The 22962-nt window shown below is 39.8% G+C and overlaps 1 protein-coding gene and 1 long non-coding RNA gene across 12 annotated transcripts in view; one reads left to right on the forward strand and one right to left on the reverse strand.

Annotated features, from left to right (window-relative positions):
- CLASP2 (cytoplasmic linker associated protein 2) overlaps positions 1–20374 on the reverse strand; it is a 166886-nt gene extending 146512 nt beyond the window's left edge. For 6 of the 11 annotated variants that reach the window (XM_077754285.1, XM_077754289.1, XM_077754291.1 and 3 more), the window contains exons 1-6: positions 20301–20374; positions 14692–14795; positions 12690–12781; positions 11451–11526; positions 9418–9515; positions 462–532 (exon numbers count right to left, since the gene is read on the reverse strand). In XM_077754285.1, the coding sequence (XP_077610411.1) occupies positions 462–532; positions 9418–9515; positions 11451–11526; positions 12690–12781; positions 14692–14795; positions 20301–20370 (511 nt within the window). In that variant the 5' untranslated portion in view covers positions 20371–20374. The remainder of the gene's footprint in view (positions 1–461; positions 533–9417; positions 9516–11450; positions 11527–12689; positions 12782–14691; positions 14796–20300) is intronic. The other 5 variants (XM_077754297.1, XM_077754294.1, XM_077754296.1 and 2 more) reach the window with 1 other exon arrangement.
- Positions 13202–22962, forward strand: LOC144223549 (uncharacterized). The gene is made up of 4 exons (XR_013332732.1): positions 13202–13246; positions 14581–14903; positions 17088–17224; positions 22907–22962. It is a non-coding gene; the product is annotated as an uncharacterized LOC144223549 (long non-coding RNA).

Genomic DNA, 22962 nt, shown 5'->3' on the forward strand with positions numbered 1-22962 from the left:
CTACATCTCTTCACTGGTATCATCACTGAGAGTTTCCACGCGATAGAGCCCAACAGCCCCACAACTTCTACTAAAAACAACTCAATACAACAATTACTCTGAGAATAAAAAACCTTGTATTCATGAACCATGGAAGGCAAGAGGGTCAATATTTCTTCAACTCAGAAGATACAAAAACTCAGGCAAAAGAAAAGTATCATTTTACACCTTTGAACCATAATTAAATTTTCAGCTGCTCCAAAAGATTCCAAGAACAGGTAATGGGAAGCAGCATGTAAAGACTTTGTTATTATGTCCTAACTAAGCTGCAAGCCACAAAATCACATCTGCTGAACCAGTGATAAAACAGTTGACCTGAACCAGTGATAAAACAGTTGACCTGAAAACATGTTTTAGTATCTAAAACCTGGCTAAATAGTCTTAGAAATGTTTGAGAACTGGGATAATTTCATTATTCTTACCTTTGCAGACACTCAAAATCATACCGCCTGAATTTTGCACTTCATCAAATTTGGCAAAAATCATCTCTAATCTGGGAATAAAGAACACATTTTGTTTGTTTTACATACAGTTTAAATAGAATTTCTTTCACTATCTCCCGGAGAGAAATAAGGTCAGGGATTCAGCTGGTTCCACACGACTCTCTCTAACAATGGTCTCACTCACTGAGACAAAACACAAAGCCCGTCCCTCCTGAGTAGAGAAGGAGCCAAACACAGGCGCGTCTCCACGCAGTTTCGCGTTTCCTCATAAAATTATTTCTCCAAACCCATTAGAAATCTTTTAGTTACAACCTCATAATAAATCCACTCAGTCACCAAGACATCTTTAGAAAGTACATACAATCATGGAAAGGAAACTTAAGGCTAACATAACAATGAGATATAAGATGTCAGAAGCTATAGTAATGCAGGTATCACTGATAATCTGACATTTTCTCTATTAACCTATTTTCATTCAACACCAATTCCGTTACTGCTTCTGATTTTATATTCAGAATTACTTTCTATACTTCTATTATTTCCTATTACAAAAGCAATGTACATTCATTATAAAAGAAAGCTAGGAAATATAATTAGGAACAAAGGAAGAAAAAGCCAAAACAACAATCCCACCATCTAATTTTTTAAACTGTATGCTTTCTGATGGTTTGTGTGTGTGTGTGTGTATAACTATTTTTTAGTTCACTTAGCCTTTACTTTCCAATATATTTGGCTACGATTTATTCTCAAAGTTATGGCTTAGAGATTTGGGGAAGGGAAGAGGGACATTTTCATGTTACTTCTACTTGTCAGATGTTCTCTGACTCACGTTTGTTTTTGTCACAGTGTCATTTCTACAACCTTAGTTAAGCTATTGGTCCACATTTTGTCATTTCTTACTTGTAAACTGAGGATACTTTTTGTCTTAAAAATATTTTTTTTAGCTGAAAACCTAGGAACTCATCATAATGAGATTTCTAAACCTTAACCCCACCTCCTACCCCCATTAAATTCAACAAATAAAAATATTCACACATCTGGGGCACTTGGGTGGCTCTGTGGGTTAAGCCTCTGACTTCAGCTCAGGTCATGTCATGATCTCATGGTTTGTGAGTTTGAGCCCCACATCAAGCTCTCTGCTGTCAGCACAGAGCCTGCTTTGGATCCTCAGTCCCCCTCTCTCTGCCCCTCCCGTGCACACGTGCACTTTCTCTCTCAAGAAATAAACAAACATTAAAGATATCTGAAAGGACTTCAGTTTAAAGACACAGGTTGCTTCATCCTATAGTTCTTCCAGAGAACTGAGAAGGCAGCAGACAGGTTGCCCAGAGAAAAGATGGGGACAAGATGGAAGGAACGCTGGAACTGGAAGGTGGGACCTCGGAATGAAGAGCAGACAGACAGGAACAGAAAGGAGGGGATCCAGGAGAGCTCTCTGGGGAAAAGGCAGAACAAAGATGTGAAGAAGCATGAAAGTGACACTCAGAATAGCAAAACGGGAGTAAGAAACTGAGGCTAGAAAGCTGAAGAGAGAATTGGTAAGGAATTAAGGTGGGCGGATAAAACATACAGCAAGAAATGTCTACAGGAAGTTTTAATTTAAAAAAAAGCGAGGGGGGGGTGTCAGCTGAAATTCTAGAGAAATATAATGGTAGCAGGGAGGGAAGGAGGGCCAGTCAAGGTGGGAAGACATCACTCAAAGGTCTCTGGAACGGGGTTGGGCTAGGAAAGCCGCACAGAGAGCTTATCTCACACCCTTTATCCTGCTGCGAGCCTTCACTTAGCTCTCCACAACTATCGTCTTTTTTTTTTTTTTAATCCATTTAAGTAATCTCCATACCCAACATGGGGCTCAAACTCACCACCCCAATATCAAGAAGTCACATGCTCTTCTGACTGAGCCAGCCAGGCACCCCCAGTCTCCCTTTCCTCCTAAGACTTCTTACTTTACCAACTTCCACGTGAAACACTGACATTTGCTTAGTATTTACTGAAAGGACTTTAGTTCCCGGTTTAAAATTATATAAGGAGTAAGTTCGCACCTTCCTATATAATTTTTTAGTATTTTTATTTTGAGACACAGAGATCATGCACGTGCATGAGTGCAGTGGGGGAGGGGCCGAGAGAGAATCTTAAGCAGGCTCCATGCTCAGCTCAGATCCCAATGCGGGACTGGACCCCACAACCCCGGGATCATGACTGGAGCAGTCAGATGCTCAACCGCCCAAGCTGCCCAAGCGCCCCTACACCTTATTGTCTTTAAAAGAAAAAACTAAACATACTATAATTTTCTATGTGACCGTCGCTGGATTGCCCTCATCCCTGGTCATTAAGTCTCAAATAATACAAAGCTCCATTCAACTATTTACTTTATTCATAATGGAAGATCACTGCACATATAACCTGAAGGAAAAGGAGGAAAGGAACAAGGGCAGAAGGAAGAGACGAGGATCTTTTAAGTAATTCAGGAAGAAAAAAAATTTATAAAATTCAGTGGAAAGAAAATACAAAGAGGCCCGATTGTCCAAAAGGTTATAAACACAACTTACAAGGCCACAGAACAGATGCCAGTAAAGCTTCAGGGAGGTTCCGACTCCGGAGAAGGACAGAGACCAGTAAAGCATCAGCACAGAACCAGAAAAGCAGCTCTAACCAGAGTCCATATTTGAGTTTGGAGTCAAAATAACAAATTTCGTTGTAGTTTTGATCTGTATCTCTCAGATGGCTAATGGTGCTGAGCAATTTTTTACGGGCTTATTGGCCATTTCTATTTCTTCTATTCAAATCCTTTGCCTGTTTTTAAAATTGGGTATCTGCCCTTTCACTGAGGGATTATAAAAGTTTTTTTACATATTATTTATATACTCAGGACATGTCTTTTATGAGATGTACAATTTGTAAATATTTTTCCCATTATGTCGGTTTTCTGCAGATTTCTTGCTGGTATTCCTTGAAGTCCAAGTCTTTTATTTTGATAAAGTACAATATGCCTATTTATTTTATTTTGAGAGAGTGATCATGAGGGCAGGAGGGTGAGAGAGAGAGAGAAAGGGAATCTCAAGTAGGTTCTGTGCTGTCAGCACAGAGTCTGACACAGGGCTTGATCCCATGAACTGTGAAATCATAACCTGAGCTGAAATCAAGAGTCAGATACTTAACCAACTAAGCCACCAGGCTTAAATAGCCTTAAAAATATATCTATTTTTAATTTGGCCGCTTATACTTATGCATACATAAGAAACCACTGCCTAGCATTTTCTAAGTTTTATTGTTTTAGCCCTTACATTTAGCTTTATGATCCATTTAGACTTAATTTGGGGGTGTGGTGTTAAGAAGTCCAACTTCTTTTCTATTGCCCATGGAAATTCTGTTTTTACAGCACCATTTGTAGAAAAGACTATTCTTTTCCCATTGAGTGGTATTAGTACTTCTGACAAAAATTGATGGACCACAAATGTAAGGGTTTATTTCTAGACTCTTCTTTTGCACTGATCACGTGTCTAGTGTTATGCCTCTCCCACACTGTCAGAGCTTATCTTTTTAAAAATAGCTGACAGAGGAAGAAAAAAATTTTAATTATTTTTTTAAAACTATTTGATTCAATGGTTTTATAAATTATACTTAAGTTTAGCTGTTTTAATAAAGAAGAAGGTCTTTCATAGAAATAAGGGTGGGTAAAACCAGAAATTTGCCTTAAAGAATTGTATCCAATAGGAAATTTGGAAATCACAAAGGGAGCAGTATTTGAGAAGCAGAAATATCCTTCCTGAAAATTAAAGTTTTATGACCACTATATGATTAAAAAATATAATTTTCAGGGGCGCCTGGGTGGCTTCAGAGATCAGTTCAGGTCGTGATCTCACAGTCCATGAGTTTGAGCCCCACACTTGGCTCTGTGCTGACAGCTCAGAGGCTGGAGCCTGCTTCAGATTCTCTCTCCCCCTCTCTCTCTCTACCCCGTCCCCACTTGCCCTCTGTCTCTGTATCTGTGTCTCTCTCACAAATGAACATTAAAAAATATATATATGTATATAATTTTCAAAAAAATTTAATATTCAATATAAAGTTAACTTTTGAGAGTAAACGCTAGTGGAAAGAGGGCAACAGTGGGATAATCAGTTGAAGAAGTAAACCAAAATTTCATTCAGATTTTACCTTATGAAAGCTTTAGACTCTGATATAAATGGGTCCAGTATTTTTTTTAAATGTTTTATTTATTTCTGAGAGAGAGAGAGAGAGACAGCGTGAGCAGGGGAGGGTCAGAGAGAGAGGGAGACACAGAATCGGAAGCAGCTCCAGGCTCTGAGCTGTCAGCACAGAGCCCAACGTGGGGCTCGAACCCACGAACCGTGAGATCATGACCTGAGCTGAAGTCGGACGCTTAACCAACTGAGCCACCCAGGCGCCCCAAAATGGGTCCAGTATTTTGAAGAGTCAAAATAGCACCTACAAAATAAAGAGGTCACATGCTGAAAGGACAGAAAACACTGGGCCTGCTTGACGCAGAGCTCATCACACTTGTGCCCACACGCGGTCCTCTTCACTGCCCACCACCCGGTAGAGAAGCATCGCGGGGAAGGTCTGCACAAGCACAGCACTGAGGACACAACTGTAGACTGGAAGTCAGAAAGCCTCGGCTTCTCACCGACTACCTGTCTCCGCTCTGGTCTCAGACTCCTGATCTGCCGAGTGACTAGCCCACTCAGAGGTCAGAGAAAGAAGAATGGACACGTTAATAAGTCCATGGCTCATTTCAGTAAGAACATTAGCATAAGCTGGCCACAGAGGATAAAAGCCTTCCAGTTGATTCTGATGGGGGGAGAAAAATCACGTAAGGGGTTTCTCCTAGCAACTGAAATTGCTTATAAAATATAACTTAAGAAGAAAGGAATACTATACACCCATCTTACTTGGAGCCTATGTGCAAAAATCCTAAGCACACACACGGACACTTAATTTATAACAAAAGGAACACTGAAGAAAGACATTTTCAGTAAGTGGTGCCGGGTCAAGTGGACACCCACATGGAAAATAGATGTATCTGAACCTATTCACACCACTCTCAAGGAAAATACTACCTGGCCTACAAATCTAATGTGAGTAAAACGTCAAGACAATTACCCAGAGATTGTCTTTAACACATCAGGCTAAGTAAAAATTTCTTAAACCAGGCACAAAAATGTCTAATCACGAAGGAAATGACTGAAAACCACATGAAAATTAAAAACTTACATACATGAAAAGATATCACCAAGAAAGTAAAAAGGCAAGTCACAAGGGGGAAGAGGATATCTGAAACACACATCGCTGACCATGGGCTTGCATCTAGAATGTTTTAGAAAGTTCTACTCATCAATTTTTTTAAATGACAGACCACTGAATTACTAAAAACAGGCAAGAGACCTGAAAAGACAACTAAAAGAATATATCCAAGGACTGGTAAGTGCATTAAACGGTGCTCCTCTTTATTAGTAATCAGAAAAATGCAGATTATAACACATACACCAGAAATCTAAAATTAGTAAAATAGGACTAATAATGCCAAATCAGAGAAAATGTAGAAGAATAGGAATTTGCAAACAATGCCAGTAAGAATATAAATGGGTACAACACTCTGGGAAACTGTTTGTCAATATCAAGTACAGGTGAACATACCCTACTGCCCAACAATTCCACTCTTCGATACAGTCTAAGAGAATGAATACACAAGTACACCAAAAGACATGTACGAGAATGTTTTTAATACCATTATTCAAAAAAGCTATCAGCTGAAAACAACACACAAGTCCACCATTAGTATGATGGACTTTCCATCATACGGAAAATGGAAAACTATATGGTAATGAAAATAAACCAACTGTAGCCAGATCCAACAACCAAAATGATTTTTAAAAAAAGTTAACTGAAAGAAGGCAGACACAAAAGAGCAGATACTATATGATTCCATTTATATAAAATTCAAAAACAGGCAAAATTAAACTATGGTGATAAAAATGAGGATGATGGTTACTTCTGGGAAGGACAGAAAAGGCAAGAATTAAAAAGGATTTGGGAAGGCTTCTGGCTGATTATAATGTTCCCCTTTGCCACCTGTGTGGTGGATACATGAGTATATTCACTTTGTGATAATTTATACAGCTCCATACTTATGAGTTACATATCTTTCTGTACGATGTCATACTTGCATAAAATTGTAAAATTATTTAGTAAAAAGTAACTTCAATATAAATTTTTAATTTTTTTAATGTTTTATTTTTGAAAGAGAGAGAGACAGACAGAGCATGAGCAAGGGAGGGGCAGAGAGGGAGACACAAAATCTGAAGCAGGCTCCAGGCTCTGAGCTGTCAACAGAGCCCAACATGGGGCCTGAAGCCAAGAACCTCAAGATCAGGACCTGAGCTGAAGTCAGGCACTTAACCGACTGAGCCACCCAGGTGTCCCTAAATTTTAAAAAATACATGATGTAATATATATACATACATCCATGCACATACTCATACACATAATTATATTACATTAACATCAATTCTTTCATTCACATAAAATGATGTAGACTACTCAAATGAAATTGTTAGCTCTGGAAGTAGAAAATGAGTAAATACACAAAATAATGCATATTTCATAGACAATCTTATTACCAAAAAAATAACTGGTACTGGAAACAAAAAACTACATGGTAGGAGACACAGCCACATACGTTGAGAGTTATGATAAAAGAATGTATTACCACCTCTCAAGTGGTCTGGCCTTTCGTGATACCACCCCACACCCTCCCAACACCACCCCCCCACATCACCAAAAATCTATCAAGCCTCCAGATCCAACTACCAAGTTATGGGGAATGAGGACAGAAGAGCACAATAAACCACAACCACAGGAAAAGATCAGCAATATTCAGAATATAGGAAACTTTACGAGATAAACTGCCTGGCTTATTGAATAAATAAACACAAGGGGAAAAAGTGTTGGAGGTATATAAAGATTTAGAAAGACTTGTAAGAACATATCAGCTAATTGTTGGACTTCAACTGAATACTGATATAAACAAAAATATAGATATATACTTATGTTTATAAAGCAACTGGAAATTTGTTTTCTGGGTTTTTTGAAATAACTGGAAATGTGAATGCTGACTGGATATTTGACTTACAGAATTATCTGCAAAACAAATTTAACTTGTGATGATGGTATTATGGTTGTGATTGAAAAAAACCTCTTTTTCAATTTAGAAACATATTGAATAATTACAGATGAAACATCATGGCTTGGGTATGCTTCAAAATAATACAGGACAAAAGTAAGTAGGTAAGAGTGTAACATATGAAACTGGCCATGAGTTGTTAATTGTTGGAGTTGCATAATGGGTACACGAAGGCTCATTATACTACTGTCTGCTTTAGCATGTTTGAAATTTTCCATAATAAAAAGTTAAAAAAAAAAAAAAGACCTTTCAAGGTTCCCTTAAAATGAGGACTAAAATTTGATTACAAAAAAATTTAATTGGAATAATATCTTTTTTAAACCTATTTTTTAAGTTTATTTATTTTGAGAGAGAGAGAGAGAGAGAGAGAAAGGCAGAAAGAGAGGGTGAGAGGGAATCGCAAGCAAGTTCTACACTGTCAGTGCAGTGGGGCTTGACCTTACAGAACCATGAGATCATGACCTGAGCCGAAGTTGGATCCCTAACCAACTTAGCCACCCAGGCACCCCTGAAATAATATCTTTAAGAAAAACAGAAACTCTGAAAAGTACTAAAGAAAAAAAAATACCTTTGAAAAAATTGTTCTGATATAGGAGAAGCTTATCAATGGGATTTTTACTGATCTGATTGATGCTACTAAACTCAGATATTCTTAATTTTCTTTTTATTTGACTATACTTTAAGATTAGTGACTAGGGGTGCCTGGATCACTACTCAATCAGTTAAGCATCCAACTTCTGCTCAGGTCATGATCTCACGGTTCATGGGTTCGAGCCCCGCGTCGGGCTCTGTGCTGACACCTCAGGGCCTGGAGCCTGCTTCAGATTCTGTGTCTCCCTCTCTCTCTACTCCTCCCTTGCTTGTATGCAATCTCTCTCTCTCTCAAAAATAAAAAATAAACATTGAAAATAAATTTTAAAAATAAATAAGACAAGCGCCTGGGTGGCTCAGTCAGTTAAGTGTCTGATTCAGCTCAGGTCATGATCACACAGTTCGTGGGTTTGAGCCCCGCGTCAGGCTCTGTGCTGACACCTCAGGGCCTGGAGCCTGCTTCAGATTCTGTGTCTCCCTCTCTCTCTGACCCTCCCCTGCTCACACACTCTCTCTCTCTCTCATTCAGATATAAACAAAACATTAAAAAAAAAAAAAAAGAATAGTGACTTTTTCTTCTATAGCTTTCTGTTATCCAGTATCTTGTCCAGTATATTTTAACAGAAAGCACTAAAAACAATTTACTTAATGAATGGATTAATGTTTTTACTATATTCTTGCTCAAGAATCTTCCAAATACTGTAATGATTATTACTGCCTGGTATAAAACAGTTTTCCCTGAAAGTGGTATTTAATTACATATTAAATAATATAGAAGTATATAATCAGTGTCCAAAAAAATTATAACATCTCAAAACCTTTTTATTTAATTTTTATTTTTTAATTGTTTATTTTTGAGAAAGACAGGGGTGGGGGGGGGCAGAGAGAGAGAGGGAGACAGGATGGGAAGCAGACTCTGTGCTGACAGCAGACCATGAGACCCTGATCTTAGCTGAAGTCAGAAGCTTAATGGGAGGAGCCACCAGGCACCCCTCAAAACCTTTTTAAACAGTGATAACCTATGTATCTTTTTGTATCTTTAGAATTTTTAAAAATGTAAGAAAATTGAACCTATTGAAAAGAAACACATGAAATTAAAACTTTTAAAACAGCATATGAGCAAACAAACTCAGCAAGACTTACCTCGCAGGGGGGATTCCTCTCTTCCACAGGTCCGCCCTCACTCTCTCCCCCACATGCCTGTAGATCTCCACCATAGCCAACACTGCAGCATCTCTCACCTGCCACAGAATTCAGAAAGCAAAAAAAATAAACTTAGATGAGACATAATAAAAGACTTCATCTCAAGGCAACATTACACTAGCACACCGACTTGAAGCTCTCAGTGGTTTTAATGCTTCTAAACCCCTGAGGGATTTTGGCAAGTCATTAACAAAAACCAAGAGGATCTGCCGAGAAACCTCTAGAGAAACCTTGTAAAAGGTTTTGTAGAAATCTGAAAAACATAGAAATAAAAGTTATTAATGTGGCTTTTAAAAAAATCTTCTATTTGTAATAAGACTGCATAAAAGTTGCCAATAATTGTATGATTACAAATCATTATTGTGGTTAATATACTTTCCTGGAATAAAACTGTGCTTCAAGAATGTGGTCCGAACTCAACACCAGTGTGCACAGCATCATTATTCAGAATAGTCAAAAGATGGAAACAACCCAAATGTCCACCTATGGATGCGCGTGTAAACAGAACGTGGTAAACACACACAACGGAATATCATACAGCCTTAAAAAGGACAGGAGGCAATTCGGACAAACGACAACACGGAAGACCCTGGGAGACATTACGCTAAGTAAACCATGCTAAATGCAAAGGGACAGATTGGATGGCTCCACTTTCACAAAGTACGTAGCGCGTAACAATTCTTACAATGCTTCCCTTACGCAGAAAAGGGAACATGTGGTCGCCAGCAGCCAGAGGGAGTTTTGGCTTAACAGGTGCAGGTTTCAGTTTGGGAAGATAAAAATCCTGGAAACTGACTGCGGTGACGGCTGCACAACAGTGCACTGAATGCCAATGAACCACACGCTTAAAAATGCTTGGAAAGATGGGGTGCCTGGGTGGCTTAGTTGGTTAAGCGTCCGACTTTCACTTAGGTCATGATCTCGTGGTTCGTGGGTTCGAGCCCCGCGTCGGGCTCTGTGCTGACTGCCAGCTCAGAGCCTGGAGCCAATTTCAGAGTCTGTATCTCCCTCTCTCTCTGACCCTCCCCTGCTCACGCTGTCTCTCTCTCTCTCTCCTAGAAATTAAAAAAAAAAAAAAAATGCTTGGAAAGGGAGGCCTGGGTGGCTCAGACTGCGGTTCAGGTTGTGATCTCACGGCTCAGAGCCTGGAGCCTACTTCAGATTCTGTGTCTCCCTCTCTCTGCCCCTCCCCTGCTCATGCTCTCACTCTCTCTCTCTCTCTCAGAAATAAGTAAACATTAATAAAAAATGACTGGAATGGTAAATTTTATGCTGTATTTTACTACAATTAAAAGAAAAAACTGTGGCCTCGACACAGGAATTTGGAAGATGGCCATAGGTTCCTTGTCCAGCTCGTTGTCAAAGAGCAAATGAAAAAGTAGTAAAACTCTACAGATGTCTAGAGGTAGAGCTAGGCCTGATAGCAGGAAGACTTCACCCAGGGTTATTGCAAATGCCCAAGCTGTGCCCACAAGGGTACAGACAAGACCCAACACCACCAGGATGACCACGCTCCCAAAGGGCCCCCGCATTATGCCGAGCACACGCAGCTCAGGCAACCCTCCTACGAGGGATGTGCCGCTGGCACACAGCCCTCTGTTAAACAGGGTTATGACCACTGTCAGGAATGAAGAAAGAGAGCTGCCCACCTGTCCTCACAGTTAACATGCAGGACTATGAAAGCAAAGGAAGGCAGGGTCTCTGTCACTCCATCTTTCAAACCAAGAGCTGTCCTTTTAGTACCATATATCCTTCCAACCAGTCAAGCGAGTGACCATCTTAAGCAACCTAAGTGACTATCATGTGTTCTCAGAAAGTAATTGGTGGATTTTAAAAGAGAAATGAGGTGAAATCTTAATTTCATAATCCCCTCCACCCTCCCTCTTCTTTTTTAAAAACGGAGTAAGAGGCCTAAAAAAGAAGAGGTGGCCACAAAAAAATCAGTCAATGCTTGAAGGTAAATAAAATTTTACCTGGCTGTTGGAATCTCCAAATAGGATACACAAATGTGGTACCAACTTGCTGAGGACTAGCGGCCGAGCCCCAAAACTAAGTATAATTTGAAACAAAAATAAAGAGAATTTGGTTTTAGTCAAACAGTAAACAAAATACACTTTCTTCTGGTTTATAGCAATAAGACAAATATGGTGGAGAGCATGGTACACATCATCAGAACATGAAGGATATGAGACACAAGCAAAAACTAGTTCTAAACGATGTGAAATATGCAAAATTGAATAATCATGACCCACAATGAAAACTGTCAACACATGATCCAAGAGAACAAAATCTTCAACCAACGGCACTCTTAAACCTGGCAACCTATCCATCGCTCATGAAAATTTGAGCTTTGTCATTAAAATAGTGATATTTTTAGATACTGGGTCTCAAATAAATTTACATTCCAAGAAAATATTTATTTATGTTTATTAATATTTTGATGAGGTCATGGGTTGAAAGCAAATGACAGGAGAGCCAAAACCCACAGAAGTGTGCAGACTGAATGCACTTACAAGCTCTAGGTGGCAGAAAGGACCACAGAGGAGTGAAAGAAAATAAATGAAGGTATAGTTAGAATAAAGGAAGTAACACTACAGGAAAAGTTGAAAGCTACAATAGATCACCTATCTTGTTGCATAGAACTTGAGCAAATAATTAAGAAAGAACAAAAGCCCTGGTTTACAACTTTTTCAGACTGGAGCTCTGAGCTGTGTGGCTTCTATGCTATCAGAGCTCTACCTGCTGCTATCCAATTCGCTGTCTAGCCACCTGGCCAAATCTTGCTCAGACTATGATTTTGGTAACCATCCACACTGGTCTAGAAAACCTAGGTGGGGGAAATAGCTACAATATCTGAAACACCACTGAGTAAAAACAATGCCAAACTGGGTCCAGAACAGAAGCAGATCCTAAGTTATAGCAGCATTCCTGTTATACGACCATCTATTCTGGGTAGCAACTGTTACTTATTCAAGAAAAAAAGAGAAACACTTCTTATCACTAATTGTTTTAAGTCAGCATACACATAAAAACTTAACAGCTAAAAATATCAGATCAAATAAAAACTCTCATACCAGAGATTAATTAATAACTAATTTAAAATTTGTTATTTCCATAGCTTTCCTTGAGCTTTATGAAATGGATATTGTTTTTTCTTTTCAGCAAAATGAAAAACAAGTAAGTTGACTATTTTCAATAATCATAAAACTTACACGTTTAAGGTTTCAATAAGACATAAACACATGCCTTCTCGAGATCGAAAATTCTTGTGCTTAAAACCGGAGGTCGACTGTTCCCAAATGTACTATTTGAAAGAGAAGTAAACAAGCAGAATAAAAAATTAAATTACTCATGTTATAATCTTTAATCTATTTCCAACCTTATCACAACCTTCCTGATAACTGAATCTTCCCATCAGACTTTACCTCTCTGTAAGGGTTTCTAAGCCAAATTTGTGCTTGTGTTGCTCTCACCCATTTTTTAATATCTTAATCACAGTTTTTGGTTTTTATTTAATATCTTTCACTTTAGATTTCAATTATTCTCAGAAAAACCTTACAATCTCCACGGACATAGAATTCTTTCTAAGCTTTAGAAACCTTCGACAACAATGCTACCATTATAAGCCCAACAGTCCAGTGAGCATTTAAAAGGTCTAATGTTGCCTAGCAACCACTATAGATTGTCACATGGAACAGGCTTTTTCAGCATTTTATAATTCAGGCTTTTCTCCTTCAGCACTGGATCCAAATACAGAAACATTATTTGGGTAAATCATTTTATTGCTACCTACTATAATTTTCTTTTGCAAAAACCATACATAAACCTATACAAATAATCCCAATTATATGAATATAGTGTTAAGAAGGAACCCAACTTTATTTTTCCAAACATAAAGCCAATTGACTCAATCAGTCCTTTCTCTGCAGTTAGAAACACCGTCCTTCCCATTTATTAAATCCACACACACACACCCTTCTCTTCCTGGACTCTATATTCAGCTCTACTAATGTTACTCTCTTTCTGCCAAACTTTCTGGAAGCAACCTGGAAGTTTACCCAGAAAATCTTAAAGGTGAACAACCTGATGCAGCAACACCACCTCAGGAACACTATTCTACATAAATACTTATATTTCTGTCCAAGGACACATGTACAAGGATGTTCCTTGTAGTAATGTTTATAATGATAACACATCAAAAATGAGTTAAAATTTGAACCACTAAGCAAGTGCTGAAGGATACCCACCAAACTATTAGCAAAGACTTCATTCCAAGGTGTAAAATATCTGGGCAGTTTAGTTTTACAATTGAACACTCTTTGGATTTTTTCTAAAACATATGTAATATATATTTTTAAAACTCTATTCTAAGAGATAACACATAATACCATTGCAGATATTGTAAATTTCTGATTTTTTTCCTACTTAACATGAGATATTCTATAAATCTTTGTTTACGTATCAATTTATCTTTTTTAAAAATTTTTTAACATTTATTCATTTTTGAAAGGGAGACAGAGAGAGCGGGGAAGGAGCAGAGAGAGAGGGAGACACAGAATGAGAAGCAGGCTCCAGGCTCTGAGCTGGCTGTCAGCACAGGGCCCAACATGGGGCTCAAACCCACGAACCGTGAGATCATGACCTGAGCCAAAGTTGGACTCTTAACCGACTGAGCCACCCAGGTGCCCCTACGTGTCAATTTATCTTCACTCTCCTTTCGAAACACCTCCCTAAGGGCTAATTTCTTTTACTGTATTTGTAACACACAAATCAGTGTCATAGAATATGCCTTATATAATTAGTAACCACCTGTTCAAATAAAAATTTTGTTCTTGTCACTGTGAAAGCTGCAGAAATTAATACTATACTCAGTAGTTCTCACAATGAGCTTTGTCACTGAACACCATATAATCTGCAGGTAAGAAAAACTGAAGAGTAATATATTCAGCATATTGTCCAATGAACAGAATCTGAGTCAGCTATGTAAAAAACGTCAAAGAGTAGAAAATAGGAAAAAGGGGAAAAAAACCAAGCAGTTAAATATTGATATTTTATCTTAAATTTCAACTTCTTTAAAGCATTAACAGTAATTCACTGTTTCAGATTTCAGCTTCGTGCCCCTGGAGGCTTCAATGATGTGCTGTGATTACCATCTGTTTATACTGATATTTCATCGCTGATGAGCAAAACCTAAAATGTAAAGTGTAGGCCTACCATAGGTGGTGCTACTTGGTCCATGAGCTTCAACATCAGAGTCTGAGCTTCATCTCGAACCTTGTCTTTGGCATCTCCCATTCTGTCTATTAAAGCTGCAATAACTAGAGAAAGGCAGAGGGAAGAGAGTACTTATTTACGATTCATCTCCATTATAAGCTATGTTTTACAAAATTACAAAACAGCTCGTTCCATAAACGAAAAGTTATCAGGTAAGCAAATTATTCTCTTTACTCGTGAGTCCAATAAAAAATAACAGAGAAGGAAGGTTCAAACGCATACTTATGGCATGATATGCACTTATGATCATGTTCAAAAAACAGGCAAGACTAAACATGATCCTGTGTAGAGAGCTGTGTGGCTAGTCGAGCTCTATGGACCTGCACGGGACGGTCACCAGAAAGCCCTGTCGGCGGTAACCTCCGGGAGAGGCGGGGAGGCATCATAGGAAATGCAGAGAGGAAGCATCTAAGACAGCAGAGTTCTGGGTCCTGACCCGGGCACGGGCAGGTGCTGGCTTACGATCACGTGTCTGATACGCACTTTCATGGCCGTAGGACATACTGTTCTACTGACACACATGAAAGCCGGGCCCCTGGCCTTACGGTTTTTCTCTACCATGTCCGAGGCTGTGGCACTGCTCCATGCGACGCAGCAAGAGAGGCAGGGGACAGTCTGTTTTTGGAGAGTTTTCATGAAAAGGGGGTGAAGGGAAAGGGAGGTGAGGGCGGAATCAAGAGGGTACAGGTTCTAACGTTGGCTCATAGGGCAAAAACCTCTCATAGTTCAAAATTTTCTTTTGTAATCACTTAAATCACCACTGCCCCTCGGGTGGGGTTACAAGGTGTGAGGCCACATCTCCTTTTGTCTTTACCTCCTCAGCCCATAAAGGCTGGCAGCGGTGCTCACCTCAAAAAAGGACTGAAACTTAAAAAGAGAACGCATTTAAACAGCTTAGAGTGGGGCCCGAAGTGAGCATTCCGTGTGTCACCGCCCACCCCTGCGCCACCAGCGTCATCCTGCAGGCTGGACGGCAAAGAAGTGAACTTTTTTCTCTTCTGACACAACAGCCCCAGCCTTGCTTTCCCTGACGCAGTGAAGGCTGAGGCCTGCTTTACAGAAAGGAAGGAAGAAGAAATAAGATAGAGAAAGGGGTTTCCTCTCATTTACTTAGAGACGATTACAATTAAGCGTTTATATACTTTGACGCAAATATACTCTACAACATAACATTGTCTACAATATAACAACTGGACAGATTTAATAATAATGAACAACAACACTTAAGGAAAAAAGAAATTACATCATTTTTGGAAGAAAATTAGACTATAGTGAGAAGCCCACTGTGAGAAGTTTATCCAAAAACCTAAGCTTAGTATAAGAAAACAAAGTTCTTGCCATAAAAGCGTAAGCCTGATCATGAGGCAACTGAAGGGCCTGTCAGCTGGGACAACATAAATAAATACTTCTCATCCTGCTTAGATATACTGTTAACATTAGAGAAAATCACCAACATTTGTAGGACTGGCTGTTGTGGGACTCTGGTTCTGATAGCTTCAGAGGCGGAAGATAGTAAGAAACACTTAATACAGGTATCATTATGTACCAAGCAATGAATTCTCTCATGTTAACCTCATAACAACCCAATCAAAGAGAGAAGGCTCATTTGATAGAGATAGCCCCAAAGGATGAAGTATCTTGCCCAAAGTCACACAAATAGCAAGCTGAAACCAGGATTTAAATAACCACACAATTAGGCCCCAGTCACAACTACTTCCATTTACTTGTAATTGACGTGTGTGTGTGTGTGTGTGTGTGTGTTGACAATCACACAACAATAGTATAAAAAAAAACTCTACTGCATTTTTGAGAGGTAGAATTTAACTCCAAAAAGAAATATTAAAATGTTGGCCCAAACCAGGGCTCCTTCCAATACAGAAAAACTAAACTTTTATAAAATATAAGCAGCAAAAACAACTTGACGTTACATAAACTTTTTACTATAGCTATTAAAAAAAATCCATACGTTTTTTGCATTAGAATTCCTTTTTGACACATACTCTCTTGGTGTGAAACAGAACAAGATTCTATTCCTAGTTTTACCAGTTGTTAATTATGTAAGACCGTAAACTTCCCTGAACTTGAAAGCTTCCTTGTCTATAAAATGAGGAGGAGTGCAGGCCTCTACCTCACACAAGTAGCGGCAGGTCAAACAGGGGAAGTGAAGTTAAAAAAAAAAAAAAGACTTGTGCTAAGCCCATAATGAGCATCTGGAAGAGTCAACAGTCCACCCTAAAGATCTGTATGTATTATAATGACCATTTAATTATCATTCCACATGATGAATATTCAAAAGGTAATTAAGGGACTCCTAAACAGAGCTTTTCATCCTGTAGATGGAAGAACTTGCTGCACGGACTGGGACGTGAACAGTGAAACATCAAGAAGTGTAAAGCACAGCGGGGAGTAGATCTTATTCTCTGAGCACTGTGTGAGACACAACCCTTTTACAAGATGGAAGAGTGATAAGCAGGTAGCCCAATTACTCTAATACTCTTTCTGTAATTCCATTTTGGGTTAAAACTATCTGTTTAAAATTTGGGAGATATGAGATCCTTTACTGAATTCAGTTATCATAAAACCAGGGCTGGCGATCATTGTTAAATGTAAATTGGATATATTTTTTTGTTTGAAAAACTTATTTTTCCACAGTCCCTGTGGCCACAAAAGAAAATTTAAATATTTTATATTAAAGAACTCCATCAAAAGAGCCCATACTCTTTCTGGAACTTTGTCTAAAACTGAACATCCATCTCAATTTTCTTAAACACCTCTTTACTTTTAATATTAAAAGACAAAAAAATACCTATGATAGTTAATAACTTAAGTGTACCAAAAGAAAATATCATTCATATCAAGTTACATATATCTAAGATTACATTATTTAAAAAAAAAAAAAAACCTTCAGGGGCGCCTGTGTGACACAGTCAGTTAAGCGTCCAACTTCAGTTCAGGTCATGATCTCATGATTCGTGGGTTCCAGCCCTGAGTCGGGCTCTGTGCTGACAGCCCAGAGCCTGGAGCCTGCTTTGGATTGTCTGTCTGTCTCTCTCTCTCTCTCAAAAATAAACATTAAAAAAAATACCTTTAGCACATAGTTTAATTCAATTCCTTCCTTCCACAGAAGAGCTCCTAAAGTGGGTTGGCTAAGGTCTAAAACAGTAAAACAAGAAAGCTAACCGTGGCCTCCCCATTCCGCACTGTACCTCCGCAAGAGCACAGAGGGGCACCTGCGTGGCTCAGCTGGTTAAGCCTCCAACTCCTGATTTCAGCTCAGGCCATGACCTCATGGTTCACGGGTTCAAGCCCTGTGGGCCGGCTCTGCTTGGGATTCCCTCTCTCCTTCTCTCTCTGCCTCTCCCCTGCTCACTCTCTTTCTCTTTCTCTAAATCAAAACAAAACAAAACAAAACATAAGAGTACAAAGATACACTGCCTATCTTGTGGAGCTATCATACAAATTAGAAACAATGTGAGGATAATCTTTTACACATGCGAAGTTGATAAAGCCCAATAAATGGGTAACAAGTAGGCAATATACACTAGCAAAGTAGTGATGAAACTTTCTGGTTATACTACACTGACTCTGAATTAATAACAAGTTTGAGTTTCACAAAATGATGACCACTTAGGGTTCAAAGTGAAATTGATACTAACATTAATGTACACAAATAACCATAAAGAGTAGAAGATGAAAAGATAAAAGAAACTACACATATAAACCTATGCAGATATACAGAAAACACATATGAAAAACACTCAATAATAAAAGCAACTTAATGTAATTTATTTAGTATTTAATAGTTTGAGAAAAATAAAGAAAAATTCATTGTAGGGTAAGGTTGGTCTGAAAAGCTCCCAGATACTGAAATGGGAAGTAAATCCTTTAAAGAGAAAGAAAGGACCGTGGAAAAGGGAGAGGACTGCGAAAAGGAAGCAGAGCACAGCAGAAGCACAAGCGAGTGAGCCGCAAGAACAGGAGGGAGCAGGGTTCGAGGGAATGGACCGCCACCGGGACGGCAGAACAGACGCTCTGAAGGCAGGTGGCTCCTGGGAGGCAGCGGCCTGGGATTCCGGCCCCACTGTCCCTATGGCCTCAGTGTCCGCAGTCAGTGCGGCGACTCCGTCCAGCTCTCCCTGCGTTCGAAACCACGCGAGATACATAACACCTGGGATTACCGTGCCGTCCAAAATACTGTCTGTCACAACTGACACAGGAGCCGCTACAGGGCAGCGGTCCCGACCATGAACGCCCGCAGGCGGGGAGGCCCGGGAAATGCCAAAACGGAACCGGCGCTAACGAGGGCAGAGCCCAAGCGCACGCTGTTGTGACTGAGGCTCTGAGACTGGAAGGGACCGGGAGACGGGAGGGACCTGGGAACCAGACAGCTCACGACCAGTAAGAAAGAGCGCCTACGACAACACTTCCCCAGCACTTAGGTACCTGTGGGAGTGGAAGAACGCTCAAGACGAGCCACAAATATGATTTTTTTACATAAAACTTCCTAATTTTAAACAATGACTCAAAATCTTTTAAGCGAACACCCACGTAAAACACGTATGCAGCATTTTCAACATCAATCATAGGATCTTAAGCAGAAGCCTGACCCTGTGAAGGGTCAGCTTTTCGGAAGACGTTCATGCAAAGAATGAACCGGAACCAGGCACTGACTAAAAGGGGACACGGAAGGGAAATTACTAAGATGCTTCTGCCTAAAGGACAGACAATGAAAATAAGAAACCAGCAGAATCTGGGGACAAACCGCATACGAAGCGCTAACTTAATGCATAAAAGAAAATCACAAGCAGCTGAGACCTCCCTTCTCTATTCCTACAGAAGAGGAGCCGCACCCACATCACAGCTCCTCAGGGCAGAGAGCAGCTCAGAGCCAGCGCTGTGACCATGACTGCCGCACAAAGAGGAGCAGCAAGGACCAGGGTCTTGTGTGTGCCGCAAACACACAGGAGCGAGCGCGGCCCGGAGGACGGCCGGCAGCGGGGCGGCTCTGCAAACTAGTTGTGATTTAAAAAAAAAAAAAAAAGTATTTTGGAAGTGTTTATAAAACACAGTTTTAAAAACAATCTGACCAAAGTAATTTGGTTTACTGAATCTAATAATAAAAAATTGGGTCCTTTCATTTTGCTGTAACTTATTTTTATTACATTTTACAAAATATTGGTCTACAACAGACTAGCCAAGATAGAACTGGTCCTTCACCATAGAAATCTAAAGAGTAGCGCTGTACGTTATAAATTTTTAATGTTAAAAAAAGTAACAGTAAAAACATTTAAGTTATGAAGTAAAAATCTATTAGCAGTATATTTAATATGTTTTTTGCTTTTTTGGTTTTATTTATCTCAAAGGAAATACAATTATTTTAATAGGCTTAAACTCTTCTATGTCTAGGCCAACTAAAATGCTATATACTAGATCTCTAGGTTGTATAAAATTACCTTTTACACTCACAGGGAACCGATTCTGTTAAAGACCATGAGAAAACATGCCAGTACGTCAAAGCCTACAATGATTTTGAAATAAAGTTAACTTACCCATTACTACATAGGACTTAAATCGTGTTGATAATCTGTCCACAAAGGCACTTAAAATTTCCAATCCCATTAATGACACCTACAGACAGAAAAAATTTTAATGAATACAAACTACTAGTGCATTCTTTAATATATATAATCACTGACATATAAAGCTTTTCATATATTACCAAGTTTTTGTTTAAAGATCCATTTTATTTTTTTGTATTGTTTTAATGTTTATTTATTTTTGTGAGAGAGAGGAGAGAGAGAGAGAAAATGTGAGTGGGGGAGGGACACAGAGAGGGAGACACAGAATCTGGAGCGAGCTCCAGGCTCCGAGCTGTTGGCAAAGAGCTGGATGTGAGGCTTGAACGCATGAACCGTGAGATCATGACCTGAGCCAAAGTCTGATGCTTAACCGACTAAGCCACCCAGGTATACCTATTACCAAGATTTTTTTTAAGAAAATAAGGAGACTGAAGTATTCAGGGGTAAACAGTCATGAGGTTAGGGCACTCTAATCTCAAATGGTTCAATAAATGCTGCTACGAATACTAATGTATACAAATGCAGGGAGATAAAGGCAAAACGTTAATAACTGGTAACACAGGTAAAGGGTGTAAAGAAGGCCACCAATTATAGTTGCAACTTTCCTCCTGTAATGTTGAAATGTTCCCTAAATGAAAGTTAAAAATTAAGAGCACCTTTAATTATAGAGGAATTCCAGCTTTTGTCTAGGACGGAGACGCTGGAAAAAATACCACTTCCACTTTAACAAGAAAAAAACCAAGTATCTACAGCTCTAGAACTATTCTTGAGTCCATCAGAAAGCTGAAGTTGCAGGATAGTCAACTAGCCTGAAATTTAAGGAAAGACACGCCCCTGCGGGGAGGCGGGACCTGTGGCCCACGGGGCAGAGGACGCAAGGCAGGAGAGGCTGTACCGCAGGCGGGTGCGCATCCTGCCGTGTGTAACTCCTGCTCAGCAGCCGGGTGCGGGCTGGCGTGAAGATGCTCAAGCTCTACCAGCCACAGACACGAAAGGAGACACGCTTTCTCCACAAACCTCCACTGGGTACTCATCATGGGAAGAAGCATCTGTCTCTCGTTTGTACCGGTCTCAGAGGAAGACAGCAGCCATCTCTGCAGGAGAGGCAGACTTTTCCTTCCCCGTACCCTTGTCTTAATAAGAAACAAAGGTATGGAGCTGCTGAGAGAAAGACGAATACTGTCACCGCCCGACACAGGTAAAAATTCACTGCTACTAAGAAAAGAGAAAAAGAAAACAGAGCACTCTACCTCTGAGAGAGAAGCAGAAATTCACCCTGGGCTCAAATGTCGAGGAGGGCAGGGTCTCTGCTAAAGCCTCATCCCCAAGACTCAGGGGCAAAGGGCTCCTGAAAACCCAACTACACCCCCGCTCCCCACAACCAAGCTCGCAAGAACAGCCGAGGGAGGGCAGCTCCCCCTGGAGAAGAAAGCATGGAGAAAACCCCCTATGAGGCACAGGAGAAAAAGGGAAGGGCTCAAGTGGAGGGTGCTGAACACTGAGAACCTAACAATTCATTCCGTTCCTGGGTATACACCCAAAGCAGGACACAAACAGGTACTTGTGCGCCAACATTCACTACGGCATTGTTCACAACAGCTGAAAGGTACAAAGGCCCACAAGTCCTTCAACAGATGAACAGATAAAGAAAATGCGCCATATGCGTTTAGTTAAAAATTTGGCCAGGGTGCCTGGGTGGCTCAGGTAGTTAAGTGTTGGACTCCTGATTTCGGCTCAGGTCACCATCTCATGGTTCGTGAGATCAAGACCCACGTTGGGCTCTGCTCTAGGTGTGGAGCCTGCCTGAGATTCTCTCTTCTCCTTCCCCCCCGCCTCAGGGAAAAAAAAGTTTGGCCATAAATAGGACTGACTGGTACATGCTACAACATGAATGAGCCCTGAAAGCATTGTAAGTGAAGTCACGAATGGCCAAAGGTCATATGATTAAACTTACAAGAAGTGTCAAGAGTGTCCAGAACCAATGAAATGCACACTTCACAAATGACTAAACTGTGTAGTACGTAATAAGCTAAATCAATAAAGCTCTTTAAAACATAGCTCACTTAGAAATCTATCTCTAAGATACACTAGCAAAATTATTACAAAACAAGCAGACATTATTCATTGTAAGAGACCAGAAACCATCCAAATATTCATCAATATGAGACAGATTCAATAAATTATGGTACATCCACACTGTAGGGTACTGTAACACTGTAAAAATGAGCACTCTCCTAATTCTGTTATGCAATAGCCTCCATGATATGTTGTTAAGTAAAAAAGCAGGTTGGGGCAATGTGTATATACAGCGAGGACTATGAAGAGACACAGTGACTTGGAAATGTTTGTTAAAAATAACAACAATGGGGAAACAATCAGGGGGAAAAAATGTAATCCTTAGGAATAGGCTAAAAGGAATAGGGAAAGAAGCCAGACTATTTTGAATACCATTTGCAGCAATAACTAATTTCCCTGAAAATAAGTGAACCTGAATGTATACCGAATTAGTATTATAACCACACAGAAGAGGAGCTCAAGTGCCTTTCGAGTACAGTAATTTGATTACCTCTCTCCAGGGGGACACACCCGGAGGACAAAAACAACGCTGCAAAAAGGAAATGCAAATGCTTTC

This window comes from Crocuta crocuta, unplaced genomic scaffold, assembly GCF_008692635.1.
Source record: "Crocuta crocuta isolate KB4526 unplaced genomic scaffold, BGI_CrCroc_1.0 scaffold70, whole genome shotgun sequence".
NCBI classification, from domain to species: Eukaryota; Metazoa; Chordata; class Mammalia; order Carnivora; family Hyaenidae; genus Crocuta; species Crocuta crocuta.